This window comes from Vicugna pacos, chromosome 13 (genome assembly GCF_048564905.1).
Source record: "Vicugna pacos chromosome 13, VicPac4, whole genome shotgun sequence".
In the NCBI taxonomy this organism is placed as follows: domain Eukaryota; kingdom Metazoa; phylum Chordata; class Mammalia; order Artiodactyla; family Camelidae; genus Vicugna; species Vicugna pacos.
The window spans coordinates 15,505,466-15,527,216 of record NC_132999.1 but is presented as its reverse complement, the minus strand read 5'-3'; the positions used below and the strand labels follow the sequence as shown (position 1 = coordinate 15,527,216).

The following is a 21,751-nucleotide window of genomic DNA, read 5'->3' as shown; positions in this document are numbered from 1 at the left end:
AGTTCAAGAATTGTGGACCGAAGCCTCAAGCTAAATCATCCTCTAAGACAGTCTGGCACATCTAGATCATAAAAATAAGTGATGAATGTCAACTCTTTCTAATTAGTTGACAAGCCAGAGGTACTACCTAAACATAACTAGATTTTGGAACAAACTTAAAGACATAAATAAAGATAACTTTTTAATATTTTATTCAGATGGTTCATATATAGTTTCAAATGTGCAAATCTATGTAAAGAAATAAAAATACCTAAAGTTGTTTTCCAAGCAAGTTTAACCTAGTTTACAAGTTAGCTGTAATACTGATTTAGAAAAAAAAATTAAAATTTGAAAGAAACTTACCTCTCACTTTCTTTGTAGTTGAGACCAAATTATGCATCCCTTTCCGTCATAATGGAATTTTGAAAATCCAATAACATGTGTCAGTGTAAAGCATCTACTAGAGTTATTTTAAAAGGCAGCAGCAGAAAAGCTAAACTAGGTAATTTATTTAAAAGTCAAGAACACAGCGGGAAAAGCAAAGACATGGTATTAAGAACTCTATATTTATCTTAGAAACAGGATAAAAATATCAAAATATAGCAGCATAAATACCCCAAAATGTGGAAGTTTTAAATTTATGTCACTGGTTTAGTTAGGTTGTCATTTCACTTCTCTTTTAGTACATCTTCTTCTTCATCTTAGCCAAAAAAAAAAAAAAAAAAACCAAAAAACAAAACAAACCTTTATGTATAAAATTTAAAAAAAAGCAATTTTTGATGAAATATTAAAATGTAAACTGATGATCTCTTTACCTTTTTATTTAAATAAATCCAAATGAGAAAAGATATATCTTAATTGTGGTTATTCCAATATAAATTCCTGATAGATACTTGCTTCCAAAATAAGAGTTGTAATAAGAAGAAACAACAACCCTTATTTAAATTCCCAATCTTATCACAGAGTATGTGCCAAACAGACCTTACGATGCTTACCAACAGTGCACTTATGTAGTAATGCTCATTGGAAAAGCAAAGTTATCATTCTTAACACAGAGAGTCTAATTTTTCAATTTAAAAAAGTCATTTCTGAACCCTTGCCCAACGTACTTCTATGCATTATAGGTTTATTTTTAAATAAATGATAGCTGCTGGTGGGTGACAAGAGAAGCTGCACTTCATTTTCTTCTGCAAACAAGTGAGAGAAAAGTTAAGACAAGCTAATAGTGCATATGGCAACTTGCCTGCCATTTATTCACTATTAATAAGTGATAAATTGTTTTAATAACATAAATGGGCTGTACTTCTCAGAAATGAAATTAATAAAAAAATACACGTATTGATGATAAATTGTCAGAATTACCCATACCAGATTATGCTGGTCAGTATTTCAAACAGATTGGCTTTAGTTTGTGTGCCCTGCTGCCATTCATCATAATTGAGGCTTTCTTCTAAGATGGTGCAGTGTTCCATATCTCAGAGCTAATTGGTCTCATCAGGCCAATGAGCAAATAAACCCCTAGAGCAAGTTAGGAATATTGAGAAAGCTGTGAACTTGCACAGATTTTTATGATATATTTCTACTCAATAAATATTAAATAGAGTTAAATAAAGGAATTCACAGATTTTATACGTATGCTTGAATACACTTATTACTAAAAGACATCTGTATAAGTTATGAGTTACACTCAATTGCTAGTAGCATAAATCCCCCAAAATGACTTAAACTAGTGTGTGTTTTATTTTTCTATACTTATCTGCACTGTAACTATCAGGCCAGTGAAGTAGCTTGGAGATGCCACCGGAAACCTCAGCGTTTTCCAGCTGTCTGCCCAGCCATGTGGCTTTGCCCTGCCTATTGCCTGCGTGTTTGCATGTGCCATCTCTACCACAGTCAGGAAGAAGGGAAAGGGCAAAGGGAAGAGACACAGAGATAAGGCCAACACTTTTAAACAGCTTTCCCAGAAACCCCTTGGCTTACAGAACTTCAGCCGGAGCTGGTCACATTACGACCCCTAGAGTCAAAGGAGTTTGGGACCTACTACCTTGGATAAAATTGAGGCTTTATTAGAAACAAAGGGGAGAAGGGTACAAGGATATCTACTAGAATGCTTTTAAGAATTTAAAGCATTCACAGTACAATAACCACCAAAATGGAAACATTTCTACTTACTTGTCAAATTTTGAAATTTTACCCTCAAACATTGCTCTAAGAATTGCTAAAAATTTGAGTTCTTCAATTTATGAGATAATATATTAACTATCAGGTTGACCTAATGGCTTTTGTAATAATAATAAGCTATATAGTAACATGAACAAAACTGTAGGTGTTTCAATGATGTTAACAAGGTCTGATGAGTTATCTTGAAAATAGAAAATGTTTTTTGTATGAGCTCACAGCACTAGGCTTGGCTAATGTTCTTTGAGGCAAAGTGGTAGTTGGTTTAATTCCCATTATGTGGAATGGTAACTTTGTCTTGTTGACTGACATATATTTTCAGGTGACACTTCCTCTGAAATAATGCACTGTAGTTTAAAATCCAGGTCTGTGGTTATCAAAAACTTATGCCAGTCTTGGTTTAACATTCATCAAATTGAGTGCTGATTGTCCTAACCAGTCTGATAGACAGTGCACATGGCTCAGTTTCTGCTCTCCGGAGTTGATAATCTGGTCTAGTGAATACCTGTGGTAACCCATGGTTGCCAGGATCCACAAATTCCAGAGACCACCATTAATTAACTGAACAATGCTTCCCCCAGGTTATTATAATGAGAAGACTCCAGGTTAACCTCTTGTGTTACAGTAACTGTTCACTTTCCGGAATAATTGGGAAATGGGGTTTTTCTCAAGGGGAAAAATGGTACTCCATAATGGTGTTTGGAAGGTTAAATAATATATAGTCGTTATGTAAGTACAAGAAGTTTTAGTTTTAAAAGACAGGTTGTCCAGTTCTCTTGGTTAATAGCATGGGCTCTCGAGCCAGATAGCCCGAGTTCAAATTTTGGCTCCACCACTTTCTAGCTGTGAATGACCTTGAGCAAGGCAAGCTCTCCTCTATGAAATGCTGACCTGATTGAGTTACCGTGAAGAGAAAATGAGTTACATAATTCCTGTAATCATACATTCTCAATACATTTTGGTTATTAGTTTATTAATTGAAACTAGATTATTAAGCCTCAGCATTCATTTTATTGAACAATATTTGACAGACATTTTCCTGACCATTGTATACACTTTTCTTTACCTTTGTCAATAAGATGGAGTAAATATAATTTAAATTTTTCTCATATTTAAATACCATAGTTACAAATATTGATGCTGTAATATAATAAAATTAGCTTGAATTTACTGATTGCTTTCTGAGCACCAGGGACTCCTGTGAGCATTTTACATGTATAATCTCATTTGAGTCTCAGAAAAAAAGTTTGTTGTTATAAGGTTAAGAGGTTTTATTTTTGTTTGTTATTGGCTTCCTTGCATAGTCTCAGCTATAATTCAGATAGTTGAGGCTCTCGGTAACTAAATACAAGACAAGTAAACATGAATATTTTTAGTACTTTGAAGGGGATGCTGTTAAGTGCCCAGTAGAATTTTAGATCAACATTTCTCATTTTTCCAAGATAAAAAGATGCCCCTCTCTGTTTTTCCCAGTAGAAAGGGTAGCTGGGATTGCTACCTGGAAAGTTACCTCCCTCCCATACCAACTGTAGTTACTTGATTTATTCCCGATTAAGAATGACTGCTCTTGATGTTTGGAAAAATTATGATTGACCATACAATACTTGATTTGTAAAACATCCCATCCACAGAAAATTTTTAATATTAATATAAAATTCCAAAATTATAGAAGAGGTTATTTAAGAGTTAAACTTCTGTATTAAAACAAGAGTCTAGCATTTTGAATTCTTGACTTAAACACCCGCACCGTAGTGTCTGTCTCTCTCGCATCTCAAACCAGAGTGGTTCAGGCAAGCTCAGGAAATAGTTCCTCATTTGGCAGTAATCAGATCTAAAGCCATAGTTAATAAAATAATCAATTACCTTTAGCACAGAAGTCTAATAGACGTACGGTCTGTATTATTTTGCTAGGGTTGCTGCAACAAAATACCACAGACTAGATGGCTTAACACAATAGAAATTTATTTTCTCACAGTCATGGAGGCTAGAAGGTCAAGATCAAAATAACAGTGGGTTTGATTTCTTCTGAACCTTTTCTCCTTTGCTTGCAGACCACCACCTTTGCACCATGTCCACATGGTCTTTTGTCTGTGTGCCTGCTCCTGGTATCTCTTTGTGTGTCCAGATTTTCTCTTCTTATAAGGACACCAGTCAGATTGGACTCAACAAAGGCTCACCCTAACAGCCAGATTTTAACACAGTCATCTCTTTAAAGGCAAACCTCAAAACATGGCTTATTTTTGCCATTTCCCTAGTGAAAAACATTGTCTTCCACAGTGAAAAATTTGAGAACCCCTAATCCAGAAAACAGAACAGAGAGAAAAAGAGGCAGTAAATATCAAGAGGACTAATTAAAGATCTATGTGTAGAACAGTGCATCCCTTCCCAACATGTTCCTGAGTTTTTAATTAAAACATCAAAAGGATTGTTGCTGTGTAACATTTGAAAGAATGACGCTTAGCTTATCTCATGTTAGTAATAGATAAATGGGAAAGAATGCTAATTTTTAAAAAATTATGAAGTCATCCACTTGTGGCTTTAGTTTCCTAACGAGCTTCTCCAGGTTTGGTAACATATCTCTCAATATAAAAATTAGAGTTTCAAACAGGTGTTTCCATTAAACAGAGCCTTTAGATCCTAAAGATTGATTAAATGTCTATGGTGTTAATGATAGTAGAGATACATCATTTTAGTGACAAGTAATGGAAGGCATCAAGGAATAACTACTATAATCCTTCACTACATTCATTACAGTTATTAAAAAATAAAAGGAAGAAAAGGGGGAAAAAGGAAAGGAAAGGGAAGGAAAAGAAAATAGAAGACATAGATGTTCAATTAGATGCAAAACGATACAGATTCATTAAAGCATAAAAACCCACAGTCAATTGTAGATACCCCAAATTAGAAACATGCATTGTGAGTTTGTGTGTGTGTGAAGAGGTCCTGGTAACTGACCCGTATTCACACGGACCTAATTTCTCACCAGCACTTGTACATTTCTAATAGTGATAAATATTCCTGAAATATTGTTGCCCTATGATTAATCTGAAAGACCAAAAGTATAATAATATTTTTAAAGTATAATTACTAGTCAAGAACATTGTAACTATTTGTTTAAAACCATTTTTGAAATATTAATACACTGTCTTTTAAATAGATGATTCTATGTAAAAGGATCACCTGAGTGCATCAAGATATTTTTTATAGGTAGAATTACTTCAGAATAACAATAAAACCGAATGTGGAACCAGATTAGAAGGTTATCTGTACCGTCCAATTTGAAAAGCGCTAAGAAGATTCCCAAGGGCCCCCTACACACAGGTGCTATGTATTTAAACCAATGTAAGTAAAATACATATGTATTCTTTTTTGCCTTGGTATCTTCTACATGTAAATATTGGAAAGGGTAATATTGAATGAATCCAGTCCATAAGATGTTACTGACTTACTCAGATCTGCAAAGAAACAAGGTAGAATAAAAGCAGAGAAAGCATGGGAAATGAGGAAAGTGAACAAAAAGAGACTTGAGGACTCATGCAGATGAATTTTTTCCTATTTAAAAATTTTAAATTAAGAATAGTTCTGATGAAATCACCAAATTTTGTCATGTTATCTTTCAGGCTTTCCATTTATTTCAAATTCTTCTCCAAGTACACATGGCTTTATTTATCCTCCATTCTTCACAGACAACTTTTGCCAAGTGAAATAAATCTCTTTGGTTTATTAATATTGAAAATGATAGAAATTCATTGGTTGAAATCTGTATAACATTTTATTGATTCTCTCTAGTATACCTTAGAGCAGCTGTTTTTTTAACTCATCCCTTTTATACTGGTAACTTAGTCATTTAATGGCTCTTACTTGAACTTAAAGTAATTTTATACATTCTTAACAATATTATTCTGATATAATAAAAAGAAGCCAGGGTTAACAGAAGTCTTATCGCATAGAATTTTGGAATTAGAGAAATGTAAATTTGATTCCTATCTTTCTTACCTCTTATTCTGCAGCTTACAAACGTAGCATTTCTAAGGCTCAGTTTCCTCATATGTTGAAAACAGTGGCCATATTTTAACTAATTCCTATCAGTTTGTTTTTATCCTTTCCAAAATATATCAGCATGACAACTGAATTTGTTCTTTTTTTTAACGTAACTTCTATTACTGTCAGTGTGAAACACTAAATACTCTGAAAGTATCTTCCCATGAAAACAACTTAAAAATGTGAATAAAATGAAAATTACATTTCTTTAAATGAATTGCTGAGCTGGCTAGGAAATAAGGATGAGGGCAAAAGCTAAATCAAGGAGAAAACCCCAGAAAGAGGGTAAGAATTGAAGCTGGATTTTGTCCTAAGGGCATCTGCTAAACTCTAGAAATCTTGAACTTCTGTTTTAGTGTCCGGAAATGGCCGAGCAGTCAGGAAGTAAAAGTCAGATATTCTCTGGAGTAAATACATTTCAATCAAGACCTTAAAGAATCCTCAAAGATACAATTTGTAAGAAAAAAGAGCTCATCCTATGAAATCACAAAACACAGGAAGAAACCAGAAACCATAAGAAGCATGGAGCCATAAATCACAGTCAGCAGAAACCACCACCAGGAGAGTCAGACCATAAAGTCTTTAGATACTGGGATTTTCTTAAATGTAGGTGCTCTAAGAAATAAGGATTGAAAATGTGAGAAAATGACAGGAGACTATAGAAATAACCAGGTGTCTTTATAAAAATGGCATATGTAGAATGAAGGAAACCAGCAAGGTCTGATGAAGCATCCTGGGACTAGCAGGGAACCATTTTTACTTTATGTGGAAAGGAGCATGGAAAAGGAGGTTGGAAGAAACTGGAGAGAGCCATAACTGTAGCTGGAGCAAAGAGTCATTGGAGAGGAACTGCAAACCAGTAGGAGAATGTAGCTGATGCTGACCTACAAGTCACTGAGGATGCAGGTGGGGAAACAAACATCATGACCTCTCTCCTCCCACATGTAGTATCCTGCTGGTACCTTTCGCTGACCAAATACACTGGGATGTCAGAAGCAAAGGGACTTTGTTGGCACCAGACAGAGAGCTTAGTGTGCCCGGACACAGCAGAGTGGAGAAGAGAGAATTAGAGGGGCAAAGAGAGAATTCCTAACATAAGTGTATAAGAGACATTGAGGATAGAGTGCAAAGGCCTCCCTTACGTTAAACAGAGCTATAAAAAGAAGAAAAAAAGGAAAAGTAAATAAATGTTCAAAGATAATGTGGATGATATTTTTTCAGAAAGACAATGCATCTCAGATCGAAAAGCAAACTCAATATAAAAAAGAAATTCACAAATAGACAATACCATAGGAAAGCTGAAGATCACCAAAGACAATGAATAGATCTTAAAGTCAGCTAGACAGCAAAGAAAGATCACCTTCCAAAGAAGTCATAACTGATTTCTCAACAGCAACAATGGGGCCATAAAATGGGTAGAACACTTTCAGTGAGCTAGCAGTATGTATCCACATTTAATTCCTCATCTTGCAAAGTTATCTCTCAAGAAGATATATAAAATGTAGACATATTCAAATGAACAACAGTGGAGAGGTTTAAAATCTCCTGACTCACTTTAAAGACAATTTTAAAAGATGAACTTCAGGATGAAGGAAAGTCTTTGATCAAAGGTAGAAGGTCTGAAATACAATAAAGAACAGTAAACACATGTTAAATATATGGATATATCTAAACATAGAAATAATGATTTCCAAAGTAGGAGACACAAACAGAATGAAAACAGAAAAAAGAAACTTGATTTAAAAGAAGGGAAGAAAATGAAAGTAGAAAATCTGTATAAATAGAAAGCACAAAAGAAGACTGCAGAAATAAATATAAATTATTATCAGTCAAACTGGATAAATACAAACATAAAGTTCTGATTACAAACTGAAATTTTTAAAAGCTGGATTTAAAGTACACAGTTTTCTTTCTGAGAGACATATCTTAAATAGAGGACCAAAAAAAGCTTAATCTAAAGTATGGAAAATGATATCCCAGGCAATTGCTATCCATGCAACTATATTATTGTCAGATAAACAGATTTTAAGGCAAACACTCTTATTAGGTCTTAAGATCACTACATAATGATAGAAGGGTCAGTTTTTCAGGATGTCATAGCTTCCATGTACTCAATAATACAGCCTTAAATTATATAAGACCAAAAAATGACAGAAGCATAAAGAGAAAGAAACAAATTCATTATCATACTGGGAAAGATATTCCCCCATCTCTCACTAATTGATAGACAAACAGAAACAAAAATCAGCAACATTTTTATTATATGGATTCTTTTCAAAGCACATGTGGACTTTTTACAGTCAATAAACAATAAATTCTGCAAATAAGTAGATCAAAAGAGATCAAAAGATTATTTTAGAAGCCGAGGAACACTAGGGTAAAGAAAAGCATAGAACAGGACAAGGAGGATCAAGAGCCTTAGTGCAGGAATGAGATACTGGGAGAGCTGGGCAAATGGCAATATTAAATTTAGTTGTCAGGATAGACATCGTTGAAATAGTAACTTTTGAGCAAAGACTTGATCGAATTGAAGAGGTTCCAGAGAGAAGGCCCTGCCAGAGTAAAGCATAAGGCAGGAGCATACTGTGTATGTTCGAATGGACTGATGATGGGGGGAAGGAAAGGATGGGAGGGGAGGCTGCAGGCAGCAGAACACAAAGAGCCTTGTATGTCGTTGTAAGGACCTGGTGTTTGCTCTGAGTAGAATGGAGGTCCTCAGAATGCTGGGCTCAGGGCAGTGACATGATCACAAGACATGGTTTTAAAAGACTCCCTGGCTGCTGAATTGATAATAGACTGTGGGGAAACAAGGGCTGTAGGACAGAGGCCGGGAATGTATGCTCTAACATTCCTTTAATGGATAATTACTTAACCACAGAAGAGGTCTTTAGAAGGTAAGTAGAAAGAAACAAAGAAAAGCAAGCCCTTCCGGCCATGTAGAGGGAAGGAACTGAGAACCTAATGCCAGGTGATGAGTTATAAACTGAAATTGCTTACGCCCCATGGGATGCGATCCTTTCTTGTGGGCCCATACATTTTTAGAAAAAGCCAAAAGATTTTTTTAATGCTCCTAGAATTAGCACACGATTATGTGATGCCCATCTGAGTAGTTCAGACTGTTCGGGTACTCTTCTTTCCTTACTAAAAGACACAGCATGTTACATTTTTCTCATCTTGGTGTAAGATACTAAGTGACTGAACGCATTTGTGGTTTAAAAGCATCCTAGAAATTATAAATACGATTCTGATTATGAAGTTTTCTTTTTTCTTATCAAGGATGATAGCCACCAAACAGGACTCACTTGATTAATCATAACAGTTCATTTATCTAAAGAAAATGCTGACTATCTCCTGTGTCTCTGTGACATAAATGACATTTTGGGGGAATTTACTGGGGGAACAGTCTAGTGCCTGAGAGCCTGTGCTGTAACTACAGCTGAGAGGCTCCTCAGGGACAGGATGCAGAAGGAGATTAGGCTGAACTCCAGGGAAGAACTTGACCTTCGCATCCCTGGATTATAAAGATTACAATGTCACTTATATCGTACATTAGAATATATGCACATTTGGAAAATAATACTACTTTATATTTGCCAACTATCCCCATTTCCCTTTGAGAAAAGAAGGTATGCTTTTCTTACGAAATGATTACAGTCCTCCCACACACATTTTTTTTCTGCTTCTAAACAATGACTACATATGTTAGTAGTCCCTTTTCTGAGACTAGAGAAGGCTCCAAGAGAAAGTGGCATCATCTAGAAATGATCAGAGTAGTTCCTTCATTCAGGTAACTGTGCTTAGATGTGAAGACCAACAGGAATCAGAAAATCTGGATATAAGTCTGGCTTTGCTTCTGAGCTTAGTCAAGCAAGTCTGAATTTCTTCACCTATAAAATACTAAGCCCACAAGCTCTTTGTGAGGAATGAATAATATATATAAAGAGGTTGTATAACCATGGATCCCATTAGACCTGTACAGGGCATATATTTATTTCCACCACCACTCTCTCATTCATTCAATCGTTTAAAAATGAATATTTAATTTCTACTATGTTTAATGAATTGTGCTAGGTCCTCAGAAATGATACAACATCTGCCCTTGAGGATTTTTAGTGGAAGCTGGGTGACAAAATGCATGTGTAGGACCGTGTCATAGGATAGAGACGTGGAGGATAGTTGGGGAGGTAGGTGAAATCATGGACGACTTTCCAGGGGAGAGATGATACATGTTTTGTTGGCGTTAGTCTTCTCATTTCAGAAATGTTTTCTGAAATTCATGAGACCCAAATGTTGACACAGGTGTTTTCTTCTACCTTTAAAGTCAAAGTATGTCGGGGGAAAGAAAGAGAGAATGGAGAAAAGGAATCAAACTGGGCTTATAAGTATGTATTAAACTGCATTCATTTCTAGATGACAGGTAATTATATTGTATTTCTGTATTTTATCTTATTCAAAATACAAATTTTTAAAGAAATAGTTTCCATATGCTCTTAAATTTAAAAGATGATGAATAGTTCAGGTATAGTTTTTGGTAATATTATTATAACCTGAGTGGTAATGTTACCCCCCAAAAAGGAAAAGACCCCAGTCCTTGTCTTACCCGAAAGACAAGATTACAGACAGGAGATGGAGTGCGCTGTGTAGTGCAAGATTTTGAAGGATTTATCTAGGAAAAGAAAAGTATGCCTCCAAGAGCGGGAGACGGGCTGATCCAAGGGAGGAAGAGCAGTGGTCCTTGTTTCTCTTACACCCTCCCTTAGAGATGGTCTTTGATTGATTGACGGCTCTTGCCCCTGGAAAACCCAGTCATGTTTGTTTTCTTTGCGCATGTCCCTACCCATGGTGTACACAGAAAAACCCACTGGGGCAGCGGGCACTAAACTGCAATGCTAATTGTATCACAGTGAGCACTGGGTCCTGTCCAGTCGAGTCGTCCTCACTACCGAGCAGTCGTGGCTGTCGGGTTCTAACCGGTTTCTTGCTGGCACTCATTCAGAAGTAAAGTCCTTTATGCTGGAGGCAGGGATACTGCCATCTTCAGGACCATCCTCCCCCTCCTCCACCTATCTGGTTGGTGCCTCCACTTATCTAACTACCTAACAGTAATAATCTTATTAGAAGCATGTAGCATTTTTTTCTGTATTTTTAGTATCAATTTTATCTTTGCATAAGTATGTTGATTCAAAATTAAGACCTTTTCAAGAATTCTCATCATTCTTTAATTCATATATTTATTCTACATTGCCAGCTCTGTTTTTGCTCTTAAGAGTAAAATAAACATCTTTGGATATTTTGGATTTATTGATTTGTTTCTTATTATGCCTTCCTTACATTTTTTCCATCTTGTGAACGTCATTCATTTTCGTAGGCAAATGTTTCATTAATTCATCCACTTAATTTATGTTGCTTTTAAGGGATTTACTTTCTGAATAAGTCTGAGTTTAGTGAATTTAATTGTGTGTGTGTGTGTGTGTGTGTGTGTGTGATTTTGGCAATGAGCATATTCCTAAATCTTGCATTTAACTCAATTATTTATGTAAGGAGCTTCACTAAGGGACCAATTAAATTTGTTACTGAAATACTTTTATAAAGATAACAGACTTCTGATACAATATTACTTTGTGTGTGGGTAAAAAACACTTTTTAATAGAAGGAAAATAAGCCAATTTAAAGTTAGAATTTTGTGAATAGTGTGCTTCTTGAATTTATGAGAAAGTTGACTTTTTTCCTCATTGCTACACATGCTCTTCTCATTAATTTCATAGATTTTGTCATGAAACAATTGTTTGCTACAGGCTCTGTAGAGTGTATTATATATGATTCACATCTGGTTCTCATTTGCTGCTTAGGAAAGGTAGAACCTACATTTTAAAGAAGTCCATACTGATACCCATCTATTTTGAATTCTATCTCTTTGAAAAGAGGTGAAAACAATAAAACTGAGGTATTTGTCATCCACTAAATGCATGACATGGAAATGTAAAAACAAGTTTCTCGTCTGAAACTTCTGGTGATCTTTGTGTGTTTGGTAAATCAACCCTGGCCTTAAAAGTCAGGCATCTGGCTCTTCTCTGACTGAACAGTGCTTTATCTGTCTTTCTATTCTGTTCGGCATTTCACTTTCTTTCTAAGCAATGTAGTTGAGACATGATTTTTTTTCACAATAATCTTGCTGTTTAATTTCACTCGGTTTGTCCTTATTAAATATCAACTCAACATATTTGAGTGAGATAACTGAGTATTGATTATTTTTGCACTTATCATTTGCAGGCCACTTCGATCTTTTTATGAACCCTTGAGACTTTTTAATGGCTATCGTATGCTTAACCTGCATGTATAGTTCTAGTTTGGTTCCAGTTTGGTTTCGGGTTTGTGCTGAATTCAAACTCAGCTCTCCATTTGAAAAAACAAAACAAAACACAGTATCTCAGTGATAAAAGCAAGAACACTTTCTACTGCTTCTTCAACTCTTTCCTCGTTTTTCTTCAATTCAAAGCCAAAGAAGGAATTCTGAAGCTCTGGGGTGGGGGTAGGGGTGTCACTTGACTTTATATCTTTGTGAGGATGATGGTCACAGCATGCTGCCCCCTTATTCTTCTCCCTCTCAGGCAGAACAGACTACTAATCGTTATTTCCAAAAATAATATAGCAGTCTTATTCTTCCTTTTTCCATATGCAAGCTTAAGCACCTTTTAATTTTTTAAATTCTTATTGTTTTTATTTATTTTAATTTGCCATGAATTATTTCTCTTTAGTTTTTAGACCTACAGAAGCATAAGTCAAAGTGACAATAACTTAGAAGTATTCCAATTTTAAGATTTATTAAATGTCTAAGACTCAATAAGAAAACTACCTTATGAGACGGTAGACACTAGAATAAAGAAAAAACTGACAATGTTTTCTATGCTTAGTGGCATTATGAAATGACAGACTGCAATTTGGGAGTTGAAGGACCAGAGTTCCTCCCATTGGCACCCCCTGTGTTACGTGCATATGTCACTTAATTGCTCAGCCTTCCAGTTCTCTCACCTATAAATAGTGATGTACTGATGCCCACTTCAGAATTGTCCAAAAAATGAAATAAATTTTGCGAAAGCATTTTGACAACCGTAGTCTGCTATGCCAAAGCCCTCAAATAGTTTAGAATCTATATAAGTAAAGGGCACAAACATTGAAATGAAGAATAATATTAGCTGGAAAATCACTGGTTACTCTTCCAAACATTTAAGAGATATAATATGGAAGGTTCAGCAGGCAAGCACTGAGTATTTTTGAAGTGGTAGGATTTGTTTCTGAGTGGGTTTGGAAGTTAAAAATAGGTCTTCAAGGGTGAATAAAAATTGGAATGGAAAAGAAGAATCTTCCAAATGTTTCTGCCAGGAAAGAGCAGACTTCTTTCATCTATTCAATAGGACATTTGTTAAATCTTTATGGAGTGTTTACCATAGTCTAGGCACTGTGCTAAGGGATACCTTGAAAGATAGGGTAGATATGGAAAGAAAAAGATGTTTGACTTTTGTCACATGGTAGACATTTTAATCTGTGGACTCTGACCAATTGAAAGGTAGCACCTTCTTTACTATAGAACTAAAAGGGTGAATTTTCAGGTTCAGTCAATATTGTGTCGCTTTGTACTTTAACAGAAATGCTCCTTATACATTCAGTGTTAAATTTGAAGGCAACAAGTGCTGCTATATGTTACTATATATCTTACTAAACTTTCTACTCACATGGATTGTCATTCTAAATATAAAGGGTTGTGTTCATTTATAGGAATATAGCTTATTGTGTCCAGTTCGGCTTATAATCAAGTTAAACACTCAATGAAATGCCTGTGTGATGTTTTGAAAAATATCTGCAAGTTTAGATTATTAAACTAAAGATAATTATTAAAGCATAACTGAAAATTTTCTTTCCTAGAAACTAATAAGTCAAGGACATTTACCCTTTGTAATTTATTTTTTATCTACTTAACTCAGTTTTAAAAATTCCCTAAGGAATCTTAGTGAGCCTGCAGAGCACAAAGCAAAGGAGTTTGCAAATACTCAGTTCATCGCTTGTGCACTGAACTTCATTTAGAAGCTTATCTAAATTGTCTATTTATCAAATAGACCCATTAAGCACCACATATTTCCAATCTGAGTTGTGCTCACAAAGCAGCAAATATAGTAAGAAGCTCAGTGAGAGGAGAATAAATAGCCTTCATATTTTTGGTATTTTGTAAGCAAAACAAATTGAATTTGCCTTTTAATCGACTTTTTGATGTCATGTTAGAAATCTCTTCTCCTTAATCATAATCCCCCATAAATCTGCTGTTGGGGGCACAGGGAATTCCCCTGGTTTTGCTGGAGAAAGTCCCCACAGGGAGCATCACTCTGAGAGCAGCTCCCTGATGTTTTATCTCCTCTTCTCCGCCCCCTTTCGTCTCCTAGGTCCTGCAGCAAAGGGAACCTAGAGTGGTTTACCTGCTCTCTGATGTCTGGTCATGCTTGGTTGGCAGCTGGTGCAGGGTCAGATGGTGACAGGCTGTTGTCGAGTGCAAGGTGATGGCCTACTAGGGAGGGGTTAGAGGTGCCAGTGAACCACTGAAGGGAAGCACATGGACAGTGGCCTCAGTATTTGGGAGGCCACTCCCTAGCCCAACAACCTGGATCCCAGGTTCATATGTATTTCCCTTATGGCAAGATTAGGAGAGAGAGATTCATTCATTCATTCAAGCAACAAGTAGTTCATGAATGCCAAACGCTGTTCTTAATTCTTCCAATAGAGTGGAGAATAAAAATGCCATCGTCTCTGCCTTCATGGAGCTTACAGTTTTCAGGAGAAAGACAAACATCAAACAGAAATTCCAGAAGGCTAATATGCAATTGCAATTTGTGATAAGTGCTATGATAGAAAATTCTAGGCTGCAGACTGGAACCGTATTTGGGGATCTAATTAGGTTAAAGGGTCAAAGAAAACTCTATTAAAAAGTGATATTATAGTGAAGAATGATTAAGGGTGATTAAGATAGAGTAGAAGTAGGATCATTTGAGGCAAAGGAAGCAGCATGTGAGATGGCTGTGAAATAGGAAGAAGCTTTGAGTGTAATTCAAGGCACTTAGATGTGCAAGGAGAAGAGCACCTTACTTGAAAACCACAGTTGCATGAAAAGTGTGTTTTTTTTGTAAGGGAGCTCCTAAGAGGTTACTGTGAGCCAGCTCTACAGCGAGCAGTGAAGTTGTTCATTTGTCTCCAAAAGATCCTGACACAGAACACCTTTCTAAAACTTTACTCCACTGCTCATGTTGACTTTAATTTAGAGGTCTTCAGTGGAGAATTGAATTTTCACCAGTTGTTTGCTAAATACACAGGGGTTTCTAGATGCTGTGCTGTCTAATACAGTAGTCATATGTTGCTACTAAAATTTAAATTTCAATAAATTAAAATTCAATCCAGTTTTAAAAATGACAAATTCATTTCCTTAGTCACACTAGCAATATTTCAAGAGCTCAATTACTGTGTCGGACAGCACAGATATTGTGCACTTACATCACTGAAGAAATTTCTATCACTCCATCTATGTAGTAGTTAACAGCATGGGCTCTGCAGTCAAATCTGGATTTAAATTCTGATTTTTTGCACTTACTCACTGTGTGATCCTAAGCAATTTATTTAACATCTCTGATCCTCAGATTAGGCATGGACAAATTAATGCCATAATGTATGTATAAAGAACTTAATCTAGCACCTGGCACATAATAGATATTTTAGAAATACCCATACCTAATCCCTCTATTTTCCTAATCCAGCTCAATTGTCCTCCAATGGCTCAGTCACTCTCCTTCTTCCGCTTTCATTCTGTGTAAATCGGTTTCAAGCATATATTCATCCATGCTGCCGTCTCTTTATTTACTAGCTGTACCCCTAATCCAATCTACAATTCTAGATCAATCCAAATGTGTTCCCTGACCCAACTGAGTCTGCCAAACCTTGTTAGAGGAAATCATTTCACTATTGAAAGTATCTGTATTGTAAATGGTCAGCTGCCAGGTTCATCTGGTTGACCTCCAGACAACTTGGCAAGTCTTGGACTGTGTCACTCTGGCTACGCTTTCCATTTTTGAAAGTACTTATCCTAACTGCGGTCTCCTCACCAGGCCTTCACTTCACCTCTGTACCAGCAGATGATATTATCTCCTGGAATGAATTCACTAAACTTCCCTTTTCTACATCTTCATGTGTGTATAATTTTATTTACAGGGGTTCCCAAATTCCAGTACTGAGACCAGTGTAAGGCTATGTTAGAAGCACTTGATCAATGTTAAAAAGTATATATATCTGGCCCTGACCTCAGCCTATTGAATGAAAATCATTATTACTAGGAATGGGAGAATCTGTATTTGCTTAAAGGTCCCCAGATGATTTTGTGACCTAAGTTTGGGAGACACCACCAAGGGAGTTGTAGACACTGTTGCTCATACGGTCTGATTGTTTATTCATACTGTTTGCTATTAATCTGGCTGCCCCTGTTTCTTCCCAGCAGTTGACATATAGGTTGCACTCTTCAGAGCTCTTCAATGAGTTGTTAGAGCATCTGTCTTGCCTGTGGTCATCACATTTAATCTCTCCTTGCTGGAACTGTTAACATACTCCTGCTGGTGGCATGCCAAGCTTGAGAGTAGCTAGAATGGCTTCGGTGCTGTGTCCTGGCTGTGCTCCAAGACTTCATTTTTGGTCATTTTGTCTGACCATTTAATGCAAACTGTAGATCGTAGACGACCCTGGTGGAAGAGTTGAAGCAGCCAGAGGTGTAATTTAAAGAAGATGGAAGTCTTACAGTTATGTAATAGTTTGGATACGAACATTGCTCTGTAAAATTTTAATTTGATTCAGAGTGTATTTTCCACTAGATATAACAATTAGTATTCCAAAGAACAAAAGGAATTTTAATACTGTTTTAATTTTTTCTTTCATCTACTAGTGTGTTGTATATGTGGTTTATAGTGAGTTTCCTTGGCCCCAGGCTATCTTTTTGGTGGTTCTCAAAAACTTAAAATATCACTGATAGAAACAAATATTTTAATGAATAAATAATCAAAAATCAACATGTAATTAGCAGACCAACATTTTTACAGATATATATTCGTGTAGTAATGTATTTATATATTTGCTAAACATATTATTAATATTTATATATAATATATACTTGTGTATAAATCGTATACATTACATGTAAATATTAATAGTATGTTTAATAAGAATTTCATCAAAATTAAATATGCACAATGGTAGAATCTCAAGTATTCAGTCTCCTACTGAAATTATCTGTAAATAGTCATAGACTTGTGGAAATAATGGATTAGGAAACAACTGAAAAAAAAGATAAAAAATCAGAGAAGCTTGATTAAGTCTCAGTTGAGCCTCTCACCTCCTGTCCGGCCATTATCAGGTCACTGAACATTTCTGAGCCTTAGCTTTCTCATCTTCAAAATGTCCTTTCAGAAGGTTGTAGTAAGGAAGGTTGTTGTAAGGATTAAATGGAATAAATGATAAATAGTACTATATTATAAGATATACTTATTGTTCTTGCTAATGTCAAAGGGCATTATATAATTTTGAGTAAATTCACTAAGAGAAAATTATTTAGCACTTTACTTGATTCATTGAGATAACAACTCACTTTTATCCATTTTAGTATCCTTGGAAGATAACATTATAGTAATCCCTTAAATTTTACTGAGTAAAATGAAGTATATTTTATTAAGTTCTCCCATTTTGAAAATTGGCAACTCATGTGCATGGACATTTTGTGTTTTTCTAATAACTAGAACATTTGTTTAGACAGAATTTTTTTCTCAATAGTGTCATCTGTTCTTCTTCTTTATTAGACAAAAGCTTAGTTTTCATATTTTTCCTGGCATGCTGGACATTTAAAATTTTAGTATATGATTTTATTTTTATTTGGGGTAATTTTGCTTATAATAACTACCTTTGCTGAGCTCTTGCATTGTGACAGACACAATATAAAGCCTACATGTACAGAATTAACATATTTAATCCTCACAACAATCGTGTGAGATAGAGAATGTTGTCCCCATATACTGATGAGAAAATTAAGGTATAAAATAGGTAAGTAACTTTAAGATCATCCTTTAAAGAGACAGAATGGGAGTTGAGTCCAGGCAGCCAGATTCCAGAATCTAGGCTCGTCACATTTGAACCATGCTGCATTGCTAACATTGCATAACCTTTTGCATCTCTGCTTGTGAGCATTCTGAGAATGAAACCTTTGGCCCCATGATTCTTGGGGTGTGACCTGGGGTGGGGAATCTTTGATGCCAATGGCACTCATGTAAGTGAAACTCTCTTGGAGCCTTGGCAGTACTTTCTAACTTGTATTTCAGTTTTTCTGACAATCCCTCAAACATATTTACATGGAAATAAACTAGACCACTTTTGTTTTCACATATTTGATAGTCAGGTATATAAAAATTAGTAGCCTATCCAAAAGACTGGTTTACATAGATTTCCAGCCAGGGTAAGTTGTCATTCCTTATCAGTATAATCATGATGGCTAAAACTGGTGTTCAAAATAACATCACAATTTTAGGTAGATATTGGCATTTGCAGGTTATGTTGTATTTTACTATCTTGAGCTTGTAAACACTAGTGATTAATTATAAGTTCACTTAAATTGTTATTATATCATCATGGAAATTCATGCACTTGCTGAAATATGTAATCAAAATTGTGCATTCAATTAATTCAAGAGTCACAAACTGAACATTTTATATAATTTACATAACTAATCCTCATAGTGAAACTGCAGGGCAGTCCTGGAAGCTTAATTTTTTCCCCATATATGATATTAAAGCATATTATGTCTTAAACTCTTCAGGTTTTCACTTGATTTCCTGTCATCGTATTATCATAACGTCGAGAGAAATAACTCTTTCTCACTTGAAATAAGCTTCAAGTGAAAGTAAGTTTTAAGTTATCACACATTAAGGAATATTTTCTTGTATTTTATATACACAGACATGGCCATATGAGTGTACACACACACACACACACACACAAACACACCTCACGCAAACACATAAAGCAGTCCCTACCTATGAATGGATTGATTTCAGGAAGTATATTTATGTTTTTAAGAACCAGGAATAGCTTCTCATAGGAATAGTGTTGTGTTACTATTCCAGTACAAAAGGTTATTTGTCTCATATTTCACACCATTTTACATATTGCTTTTATTGGATTATCCTTTCCCAGTTTCCTTTCTAGACATTAGAAACACAACCCTCTGTACCATTAACCCGAGGAGACCTTCCACCACCATAACCCATAACGATGATACTGTTTTCAGTGTATGTTATCAGCCAGCATGATTATTAAAACCAATGGTATCCCATTGGAATAATTATTTAGATGTTAAGAAGCTATGTTTATATTTTCAAAATGATAAATGTCATTGTTTTGTTCTGAATTTTCAAATCCTGAACACACAATAGCTGTTTAATACTTTTAAAATAAACAGAGTGTGCATTGGTGGTGCAAAATTCTTGGGTTTTCTAAAACCAGAAAATACTGACCATAGAGTTTATGCTTTAAATATGCCAACCCAATTTGCATTTGGCCCATTTATTGTTATTTTCTGGTTATCATCCTTGGAATAATAACTGAGAGGTATACTTTATATTGACCACATTTTCCTTTAAAAATTATGCAAATAAATTTATTCCCAAAGCAGAAATAGACTCATAGATATAGAAAACAAACTGTGGTTACCAAAAGGGGAAAAGGGTTGGGGGGGGTATAAATTAGGAGTTTGGGATTAACATATACACATTACTATATATAAAATAGATAAACAACAAGAACCTATTGTATAGCAAGGGAACTATATTCAATATCTTATAATAACCTATAATGGAAAAGAATCTGAAAAAATTATATATATATATATATGTATGAATCTTTTTTCAGATTCATATGTATATATATATATATAACTGAATCAATTTGCTGTACACCTGAAACTAACACTACATTGTAAATCAAATATACTTGAATTTAAAAAAACCCACCCATATTAACCATATTTTCCAGAAGTCACAATTTTTAGAATTAGAAAACCCCTCCCAATTAATTATTCACACGGTTCAACTCCTAAAAACTAATATTCAGAATGTTGGTGAAAGATGTTTTTTCCCTTCTAAAAGGTAGTCTGATTTTTGATAAATTTGTTTTCTTTACATGTGATCATTCTTTAGTCAATAGGTCTCTAACTTAGTCAGCTGCTGTAGCAAAATACATTTCTCACAGTTCTGGAGGCTGAGAAGTCTAAGATCAAGGCACCAGCAGATTCAGTTTCTAGTGAGAGCCTGCTTCCTGGCTTGTAGATGACCACTTTCTCACTGTGTACTCACATAGCAGAGAGTGAGCGAGCCCTGGTCTCTCTTCCTCATCTTATAAAAACACTAGTCTCATCATGTGAGCCCCAATCTCATGACCGCAACTAAACCAAGTTACCTCCCAAGGGTTCCACATCCAAACACATTACTTTGGGGGCTAGGGTTTCAACCTATGAATTAGAGAGTAGGAGGGAGGTGGGAACACAAATATTCAATCCATAACTGCCTCTAATTGAAGAACATGCATGTGAGTTTCACTGACATGTGTTTTTATATTTTTAAAATTGGAATGCCTTTGAAAAGTCAAGCATTCTCCAGTTGACCACAGTCCCTGCCACTCCCTACTGTCTTACTCCTTGCTAGATATTCTTAATGGTGTGGTCTACCAAGCCTCTGTAGGTACTTGAGTTGTTAACTCTTGATTTATACTCTTTAACTTGTCAAAATTTATCAAGATTTTGGTATTAAAATCCTCTTTTAATTCCCTTCTGTAGGATGGAGAACCTAATAAGGGGAAGGAATCCCCCGCAATATCAGAGAAGTCCCTGCAAAGAAGTTCGTGCAGCACTTCGGAAGAGGCCTGAGGAGGAGTGTAAGTATGTTTAATAGGATTAACTATGTTGTAGACAGACTTTGGTGAGTAATATGGAAAAACTAAAGGGTTAATGTTTAACTGAAAAGTCAAATAATAGAGGTACTAAAATACTTGTTGAATCTAACTGAGTCTATTTTAAAAAACGTATTATCACATGGTACCTGGATTCAGGCATTAAGAATATTGTTTTCTTAAGTATTTCTCTTGTATTTCAAGATGCTCTACTGATAATTTGGTTCCATATTCAAATGAGATTGGAAAAGTCTACACAATTTACCATATCTTTCTTAAATATCTGTACCATGGATGTTAATCTTTCTGAAGAGTCTTGAAGTTAAAAAAGAAACAACTTTTAAAATGTGTTTAAAATAAGCATTTTCCAGTTTCATTTGACTACAGAACTCTTTCAACCTTTTTTTAAAATTGAGAACTCTGAAAACCACTGCATTAGACTAAAGATAAATGTCTAGTGGAACTATAAACCCATTGATCAAAGTGAAGTATTTGATTTAATCAAATTTAGGAAAAAAAAATTGAAAAATGGAAGTCATGTATTCCA

General features: G+C 35.2%; 1 protein-coding gene across 1 annotated transcript in view; it reads left to right on the top strand.

The window, feature by feature from the left end:
* Positions 1 to 21,751, top strand: part of LRRC7 (leucine rich repeat containing 7) — a 426,756-nt gene that overhangs the window by 76,717 nt on the left and 328,288 nt on the right. Inside the window, exon 2 of the mRNA XM_072975753.1 lies at positions 21,092 to 21,189. Coding sequence (XP_072831854.1) covers positions 21,092 to 21,189 — 98 coding nt within the window. The remainder of the gene's footprint in view (positions 1 to 21,091; positions 21,190 to 21,751) is intronic.